Below are 10,088 nucleotides of genomic sequence, written 5' to 3'. Positions count from 1 at the left end.
GACACGGTCTTGTGCAGATTCAGTTTTATTGAGCTCAATAAGTCTGACAATGCGTGCTGGGTCTGCCCCACAGAACAGACAAACCGCAAGGGTTTCCCAGTTCTTATATACAGTCAGAAGAAAGTTTGTTTCACCACCTGAGTGCTTGTCCTGTTCTTTGATATGTAATTACTTCTTGTCCTACTCTGTCTTGCTTTAGGTTCTGTCCTTTGATATGCAGCAGACATTGGTCTGGTTTATCCTGTTTGTGGGTGTTGTTCCTGTTTTTTTATTATGTAGCATTAAGCCACTGGGGCTGCTAAAGCAGGTCAGCTTTATGGCATCTTAGTTTAACTTTTGTTTGAGGCTAGATTAACAGACCCCATCAACACCTCTCACAGTGTGCTTAAGTGGTGATACTGTGATGCTGGATAAGTGAGATATATACACGTCCCACTTCAGTTACAATGGACTTCACGGGGCTCCTAGGAAGATTCAAAGCTTTGCCAATCTTTTTATAACCTTCTCCAGCTTTTCTCCTCCTAACAACTTTATCTCAAAGCTCCACAGGCAGCTCCATGGTCCTCATGACAGCAGGACTGATCTGATCTGCTGTTTTAGTTGTGAGACCTCACAGTCAGTGATATTTATTAATTTATCGAGCAAGTGAACACCGGTGAACTTGAAAGGAACACAGGTGTACCTTGTTAACATAATTTAGTGTGACCTCTCAAGATAATTGACCCAAATTAGGTTGTTAAAACAAAGGGAATGAATACTTATCAATTAAGTAATTTTCCATTTTTATTTAAAAGATGACTTCAGAACTATAAATATTTAATTTCATTTTAACATTATAAACAATGGGGCATGAATACTTTCTGAAGGCACTGTATATATTGCTTGTCTTGTTAAAACAATAGTTGCATTGAAAAAAATGACTATTATAGAATTATTGCTAATTCATACGATATCTTGTTCTTTATTATTTACCCTTTATTGTATAAATATTTCTTGTATTTGATATATATCCTCTCTGGGGAAAATACACTTTAGATTGTGCAACAAAGACTTTGAGCTTTTGTTTGTAGAATTTAATCAGATGTGTGACTTTTTTTCCTTAAGAGTGACAGTTAAGGATCTTAATCTGTTTTATACACATTCTGTGTATAACATGGTAAGTTAAAAGCTGTAACACAATTACAAGCTTATCCAATGAGAACAGTCTTAATTGGAAAATTAAACAGGACTAAAATTAACATTCCAAGACTATAAGGAATTCAATTCAATTGACAATGAAATTTATTCAATTTAGACCTCATTCATTTTAAAATTGAATAACACTAAAAACATTTAATTATACACATAAATTAAACTCTGTGACAAGAGCTATTTCTATTTTAGTCAATCGTAAATAAGAGTATAGTCATAATTTAATTGACCAGATGAACTCAAAAGTGGGTGAGTACAAAGTGACTGTGACTAATAGATATTATATTAAAGTAAAGGTTTGTTCCATGCTGAAAAGAGAAGAAAATAAATGTTTCGGCTGTGGAGCCTTCTTCGGATGTCACATGCCTACTTGCACTGAAAGACATTTTAGTTTACTTGGCTGATAACTGACCTGGTGACTAGATTGGTGTTTTTAAGTCACCCGACTGGGAAAAAAACCCACTCTTAACTGCAGCGGAATGGTCTCTCTCCTGTGTGAATGCGCTGGTGCATTTTTAAGTCATGTGATTGAATAAAACTCTTCCCACACTGACTGCACCTGAATGGTTACTCTCCTATGTGAATGTGCTGGTGAGATTGCAAGTGGCTTATCTGACTAAAACTCTTCCCTCGCTGACTTCAGCTGAATGGTCTCTCTCCTGTGTGAATGCGCTGGTGGGTTTTTAACTGACCTGACCGAATAAAACTCTTCCCACACTGACTGCAGCTGAATGGTCTCTCTCCTGAGTGAATGCGCTGGTGGGCTATTAAGCTACTTGACCGACTAAAACTCTTCCCACACTGACTGCAGCTGAATGGTCTCTCTCCTGTGTGAATGCGCTGGTGGGTTTTTAAGTCACCTGACCGAATAAAACTCTTCCCACACTGACTGCAGCTGAATGGTCTCTCTCCTGTGTGAATGCGCTGGTGGGCTATTAAGCTACTTGACCGACTAAAACTCTTCCCACACTGACTGCAGCTGAAAGGTCTCTCTCCTGTGTGAATGCGCTGATGTCGTTTTAAGTTGTGCAAGTGACTAAAACTCTTCACACACTGACTGCAGCTGAACGGTCTCTCTCCCGTGTGAATGCGCTGGTGGTTTATTAAGTTACGTGACCGACTAAAACTCTTCCCACACTGACTGCAGCTGAAAGGTCTCTCTCCTGTGTGAAGGTGCTGGTAGGGTTTTGAAATGCTAGACTGACAGAAACGCTGCTCCTCCCTGTGCCATAATGGCAGTTTGTCCACTCCATCTGAGCAAGGCCTTGAGTGATTCTTCCTCATCCTTTGATCGTGCTGTGGTCTCTTATTCTGAAAATGCTCCATGGAATGATCTTGCTCTGTGTGCTGAAACTGAGATTTGTTTTCTCCACCTTGTCCCTCAGTGTGCTGATCAGCAGTGTGAATCATCTGGGGCTCCTTCTCCAGCTCTCTGAGACTAAAACCATCCAGTTCATTCAGTTGTTCCTCTCTTTGCCGAAGAACAGACATACTCTCCAGTTCATTAAAACTTTCAACAATTTTCTCAGTAACCAGATCATTAAACCTGTGTGTAAAGTCATCAGATACTAAGGGATCATATGGTTGTTTGAGACTCTGCAATGACAGTCTCTCCACTTGAACAGAACAAGGCCTAATTATTATCAAGCCCTGTAGGAGCTGCTGTTGCTCCTCCCTGTACTGACTCTTCTCAGTGTGCTGTGACTCAGTATTGTTCTCTTCACCAGGTACATCAGTCTGCTGCTCTGCAGGGTCAATCAACTGGGGATCCATGTCCTGCTCTGTAAGATTAAACTCACCCAGTTCTTCTTTGTGCTCTTGTACAGAGAAACAGCCTAGTTCATTACAAACTTGCGTAATATTGTTTGAGTACAGATTATTCATCTTCTCTGTAAACTCATCACATACTAAGAGTCCAGGTGTCCCACTCTCAGACTCCATCTTCATCATGGGCACAGAGTCCAGAACCTCAACAATCTGTCTGCTCTCTGTGTGCTGCTCACTGAGAGTCTTTTTCCCTTCTGGAGCAACGAGCTCTGTCTCCTGCATCAGACTGGAGCCCCACTCCTCCGCACTATGCTTCTGTTCAAGAGGAGCCCTTTCCCCAGCCTCAGAGAGAGCACTGGCCTCTGAGCCTGTAAACACAGAACAAGATAAAATCTTTATAATAATAATAAAAAACGTTATTTTATATAGCACCTTTAAAGGTGGCTTCTCAAAGCATTTTACAGAATGCCAAGAACAAAAAATACACAAAATAAGCACGATGAGAACACACAGTTAGAGGAGACAGTAGATGGTGGTACTAAATACAGTAGGAGCAGAGGGGTAAAGAACAGTTCAATGAAGGGTCTTCTAAAGAAGAAGGTTTTGAATCTGGATTTGAAGGAGTTTAGAGAAGGTGACTCTCTGATATCCTTGGGGAGAGAGTTCCAGAGCTAACAGGAGAAGGCCATGTCACCCATTGATTATAGACGGACTGGGGGACAGATAGGAGAACACAATTAGAAGAGTGAAGGTTGTGACGTGGGGAGTAGGGTGATAAACCAGACAGGTACTGAGGTGCCAAGCCATGGAGAGCCTTATAGGTGAGCAGGAGGATTGTTAAGTCGACATGCAACTTGACAGGAAGCCAGTGCAAGGACTCCAGGATAGGAATAATGTGAACACTTCTTCTAGACCTGGTCAGGATTCTGGCTGCCGAATTATGGACATACTGGAGTTTGTTCAATGGGGATTTAGAATCCCCAGAGAGTACAGCATTACAGTAGTCAATTCAAGATTAGACAACACTTTTCAGCCACAGTTAGTGATAACATAGGGCGTAGTGGAGCAATATTTTTGCTGCACATATGGGTCAAACGTCAAATAGCATCCCTAAGTTTTTCAATATAGACTGAAGCTCAAGTATAAGATTATCTACAGATAGAGTTACAGCATTGGTTTTACAAAGTTGATGGGTGGTGCCAATAAGCATGACTTCAGTCTTGTCACAGTTAAGATGAAGAACATTTTGAGTCATCCAAGATTTTATATGGGAGATGCAACTAAATAGAATAGAGACAGACACATCAGTGTCAGGTTTGGTATGGATGTATATTGAGTATCATCAGCAAAGTAGTGATAGCTGAGGCCATGTGATCTAAAAAGCTTTAAACTACACACATGCGTACTAGTACACTGACAATCAATTTGGGTTGTTTAAACATAGCGGAATAAGGGGGTGTTCTGATTTAGCTTTGTCAAAACCCTAACTACCATGTAAAAAGTAAGTCTACTGTAATAATATCACAATCACGTTACATTTACTTTAACAGTGCACTGAGAGAGAGAGGGGTTAATACAGACACATTGACTGGACACTACAGTACATTAACACTGCACTGAGAGAGAAAGGGGTTAATACAGACACACTGAATAACTTGACACTACAGTGCATTAACATTATACTGAGAGAGAGGGGTTAATACAGACACTGACTGGACACTACAGCACATTAACAATGCACTGAGAGAGAGAGGTAAATACAGACAATGATTGGACATAACAGTACATTAACACTGCACTGACAGAGAGGTGTTAATAGATACATACTGACTGGACACTGCAGCATATTAGCACTGCACTGCACTGAAAGGGGTTTATACAGACATGCTGACTGGACACTACAGTACATTAACACTACACTGAGACAGAGGCATTTATACAGACCGTACATTAACAGTGCTCAGAGAGAGGGGGGTAAATGCAGACAGACTGACTGGACACTACAGTACATTAACATTGTACTGAGAGAGATAGAGGGATAAATACAAACACACTGACTGGACACTACAGTACATTAACACTGCATTGAGAAAGAGAGGAATTAATACAGACACACTGACCACACATTACAGTAGTTTAAAACTGCACAGAGAGAGGCAGGTTAATACATACAGACTTAACACTACAATGCATTAACACTGCACTGAGAGAGGGGTGAACACAGACACATTGACTGGACACTACAGCATATAAACACTGCAATGAGAGAGAGGGGTGAATACAGACACACTGACTGGAAACTACAGCACATAAACACTGCACTAAGTGAGAGGTTAATATGGACACTTTCTGGACACTACAGTACATTAACACTTCACTGAGAGAGAGGGGTTAATACTGACACTGACTGGACACTACAGTAAATTAACTGCACTGAGAGATAGAGGGGTTGATTCACACACACTTACTGCACAGTACATAAACAATGCACTTAGAGAGAGAGAGAGGCTAATACAGACACACCGGATTAATATTCCAGAGGAGTTAATACAGACACAGACCCTGGAGGACGGTAATATCTAAACCAATCAAAATAATGTTTATTTACAAAATCATTTGTTTAAATAAAAACAATCTAGTCCGATACAACGTGAATACAATATTTATAAATGGTGTTTCCTAATGACGTTGGATTACAAATTGATTCAGTGGAACAATTGTTGAATGTGAACGAGGTGTTTTCAGCATCGTAACCGGACAAAACAGTTCAGTTTCCAATAAAGAATCCCGTTGCTACATCACACAAGTCTTTCCCACGTCACTCTGCATCTCTCCACTATACTCTCACCTCTTTCGGAAAGTTTATTTGATGACAGTTTGATACTTTGTTACTTTGTTAGATACTTTGTTAGAATGCGTACTGATAATGAGAATGAGAATGTTCACTATTGTGAGATGTTTTCTTTAAAATAAAGTTTGTTATTTAAAAAATCTCACCAGTGAGTCAGTTATATACACTGGTTTTTAACACATACAAGTTCACCACACTGACCTGACAACATTTCTTCTTTTATTTCTGCAGTGACTTCACAGAGAAGCGTGTGTCCAACACGATCTGTCTGTCCCTGATCTCCTCTTGCTCCCGAATCCTTCTCCCACAGCTGAAATCTCCACTTCAGGCTCTCGTTTTCCTTCTTCAGCTGCGCCATTTCACTCCCGACACTGTCCTCCACACACTGTGTGATTTTAAATACGGCCCGTCTCACCAGAATCTGGGAGACGCTGCGGAGTTTGTCTTGAAACTCGTCCTCAGAGTCAGAAATCCTGTTTCGGAAAACTTCTGAAACTTCATACACGATCGATTTGAGCAAAACCTGCATGAAAGAGTCAAGCTGGATTTGCAGATTTAACAAGCACTCCGCCATCCTTCTTCAGAGTAGGTCAGAAACAAAGGCTCACTTCCGAAGTTTAAACAGAATAGCTTCTTTATTTTTATTCTTCACAGATCCTGTTCTGTTCAAGCATAAACTCAGCCGACGAGACGTTACATATTCAGAACCTGAAGTCTTTAAAAAATAATAATGAATAATGATAAGAAAAAGATTCAGTCACCCACACGTGTGTGAAATACACGCAGTGTCGCGCAGTATGATGACGTCATTCTTTAGCGCGGATGCGGCTTCAAGACAACCGAGAAGCGGAGCTGAGAAAGAGGAGTTTCTGCAGCCGGATATAAACTTCACTGCACCTCCTAGCGCCACCTAGTCAAGAGGAGTGAATCACCTGCGACCTTCGCCGTTCGTAACGGAACAGATACATTTTTTTGCCCTTTCACAACCCTCCTCCCCAATGAAAACGTCTCAATCGGATTTTTGTTCTACATCTCCCTATGCAGGTTTTTGGTTAAAGAAAAAAAATGCTGTCGTTTTCTTGCCAACTGGCAGTATTTCTCCTGCACCGATAAGCAAGATTTCTATTTCATATTTCACAAATTGTTTGAATTTCTTGAAAAACAAGTGGTTCCAAGATAGGAAATAAATACTGTACTTGCATTTAACAAAATCAAGCCCTATGTGATTGTCCTTAATGATACATTCTGTATGACAAGACAGGAAGAAAGTCACCTCAGGATTTTGGACACAGGATCTCATTTACTTTTTAACAGTTTCAATAAGACCGATGAAAATTGTTGCCCTGCTTTTTGTCGTAAATACACAAGCTCTTTACGTCATGGGTCGGAAATAAACTGCATGAAATTAGCTAAAGCAACAAAAAGCAAGCGCCACAAAGAGGACAAACATTTGAGTTTATGGTGCAATATTATCTCGTCTTTAAAATAACTTTAAACGCAGTTTTTTTTTTCCTCTGTGGCTCTAAGGCTTTCTTATTTAGCTGTACTGTTTTATTTTACATATTGTAAAAAAGTCGCTAAATCATACGAACCATAAAAATTCCAATTGTAAACAAATTACAAATTTGAAATTATTCATATTCCTGAATTTTAAACCCATGGAGTATTCATACCTTGTCTTAGTATTTGTGAATTTTACAGAGCTCCTTTTCAAAAACTGTCTGCAGTCTTGTTAACGTGTTTTTTTAAACATTTTGTTACATATTATTAGCATTTTAATGTATTTTTAAATTATTTGTAATCTCTAAACCGCCGTCACCCAGGCGAACTGGGTTCGACTTCGGGTATAGGAGCGCGTCTGTTGCCTTTTGGATTTCAAAGGAGCAGCTCAGCGCAGAAGAGAGCCCTGTAAAACAGCATGCGGAGTGCAAAAACGTGTAATAATAGTCATCGCTTTGGTGTGTTAAGAGAGATACATTGCGGGAGGAGGGGAGGAGTGACTGGTAGAGAGTGCTGACCTTCAAAAAAAGGACTCGTCTCGGTAAATATATATTTCCACATCCTGAAGAGGAGGTTATCCCCATTTCTCTAGTCGGAACTCCTCTATTGCTAGAGAGCTGTAGAATGTGGAGTCTCCAATCCTGCTCTGGGAGTAGGATGTACTGTCGTTTCCGTAGCGCGGTGGTTATCACGTTCACCTTGTTTCTTTGGCCTTCTGACAGGCATGTTTTTTTTAAAGAAACTACTGTATAAAAAATAAAGAGGAACTAAGCTACCAATAATGGTTGTGATAATGAACAATGTTTTGCTCAAGCAATTTCATACTATAATGTGGCATGTATTAACTGCGTTTATCTGCCCTAGTGTCTGGTGAAAATACATTGAGAGCAGAGTCCTTGATTCATCTACTAAAGCAAGGAAAGAGATTTGCTTCTTGATAATCTTTAGCTGGATCAAATACATGCATTGCTATTTAGTGCTAGGTAACTTAAGGTGATTAAAGATGAGGGGAACCTTGTGTAAGAAAATGACATACACTGTGCCCAACAGGGGCTGGAAACCACAACGCTGGGATTAAGAGTCTCAGGCTCTACCGATTGAGTTAGTCAGACGCCGACGCCTGATTGGTTCTGCTGTCGTCACTTTGAAGAGGTAGCTGTCTTATAATTATGTGGTGATCAGGATTCTAGTGTCTTTCACGGTGTGGTATGTTGACTATTCAAAACAGAGCAAATGTCAGTAGTCATTGAAATTAATGGTTGTTATCAAAAGCGCTTAATTCTTTCACACAGTAACAGATACGCATATAACGTGGGAAGGTCCTCATTGTGTTTTCTGTGTCCGATACTGGCAAAATACCAAGAGGCAGCAGGCAATACAAGAAATAAATTTCAAATAATAATAAAGTATTACCCGGGTCACCCTGCTGAAATTGAAGAACACTAACCGCTAGACCATACGGGAGCATGCAGCCTCGTCATTTCGTGCATAACGCAGGCAAAGTGTAATTTCTGTCGCTACAGCACGCTAGAGAGCTAGGTGGCACCCGGAGCGCTTACTGAGAGTCAGTTGAAGTACAATGTCAGGATTTTCCGGTTTTCTGAGATCACAGCCGTTTCTACGCAGGAATGAGACAGCATGTGTACAGTATGTTGGAAATCTTAGTAACGTGCAAAAATAATAAAACGGTTAATATTTTTGTACAACATACCTTTAAATAGGTGTAACTGAATATCAATGGTGTAGCGAAAGATTTAAAGCACACTTGATAAAAAGTGATATACTAACAGTATGTTAAAAAATCTTAGCATAATTTAATACGGTAAAAAAGTTTAAAATGAATGATCAATTATTAAATTCTTATCATGGGTGTTGTTTGTGTTTTATGCAATTTATATTAAAAACAATCATTTAGAAATACATTCAAAAGACAACAATATTTTTATAAAAATATATATTTTCAAAAGTCAGCAGAATGCACAAAACAATAAAGTGATGTAACAGAAAATGCTCACACAATTTGTTAAAACATTTTTTTAAAAGCTCTAATATTCACAAATACTAATACAAAGTATAAATATTCCGTGGGTTTAAAATTCAGGATTATGAATGCTCAATTGCTTACAATGGGTGTTTGTGTTCTATACCTGAACCGATAGAAACACCTATTTCTCTACAAGACATAGAAATAATGACTTAGTAAAACAGAGCACTTTTGCTGGAACATCATTTAATCATAGGATTTGATTGCTTGAAGATGGGCACACAACTTTTTCCAAGGCTTGTCACACTGTCATTCCATGAACCCATTCCAGCTTCTCATAGCAAAACGTCTACTTTTTACTACTATAAGAACAGTGATGCACAAGAAATATTTAGTTATCTAAAATATTGTAATAACAACAGGGAGCTATTGGCCACTCTGACACAGTATATCCAGGTGGATGCTGCACATTGGTGGTGGTGGAGGGGATCCCCATTACTTGTAAAGCGCTTTGAGTGGAGTGTCCAGAAAAAGCGCTATATAAGTGTAAGCAATTATTATTATCATTATTATTATAAACAGTACAAACCTTCTGCCATACAGTATGCACTTCTCCAGGACCAATTTCAGCACACGATGATCCTCGGTCAAATGAAAACTTTAATTTATATCACATTGGCTTCTGGAAAAGCAGTTGATCAGACATCACATTTGCCGCAACACACTTCATCCTCACTTTGAGTGTAATCTTGGGATTTGAGCACAGAAGTGAGACACACCCCACCCCATAAAGGA

At 39.5% G+C, this 10,088-nt stretch overlaps 1 protein-coding gene across 1 annotated transcript; it reads right to left on the bottom strand.

Moving 5' to 3' along the window:
- Positions 1–931: 931 nt before the first annotated feature.
- Positions 932–6,711, bottom strand: LOC148670223 (uncharacterized). Its single transcript, XM_088632452.1, has 2 exons — positions 6,011–6,711; positions 932–3,326 (listed from the first exon to the last, which is right to left on the bottom strand). Exons 1-2 carry the CDS (start codon positions 6,381–6,383, stop codon positions 1,831–1,833), a joined length of 1,869 nt encoding a protein of 622 aa, XP_088488578.1. The 5' UTR covers positions 6,384–6,711; the 3' UTR covers positions 932–1,830.
- Between the last annotated feature and the right edge of the window lie 3,377 nt (positions 6,712–10,088).

This window comes from Lepisosteus platostomus, chromosome 5, assembly GCF_059453375.1.
Source record: "Lepisosteus platostomus isolate fLepPlt1 chromosome 5, fLepPlt1.hap1, whole genome shotgun sequence".
Taxonomy (NCBI): Eukaryota; Metazoa; Chordata; class Actinopteri; order Semionotiformes; family Lepisosteidae; genus Lepisosteus; species Lepisosteus platostomus.
Note: the sequence above shows the minus strand (reverse complement) of the source record. Positions and strands in the feature narration are given on the sequence as shown.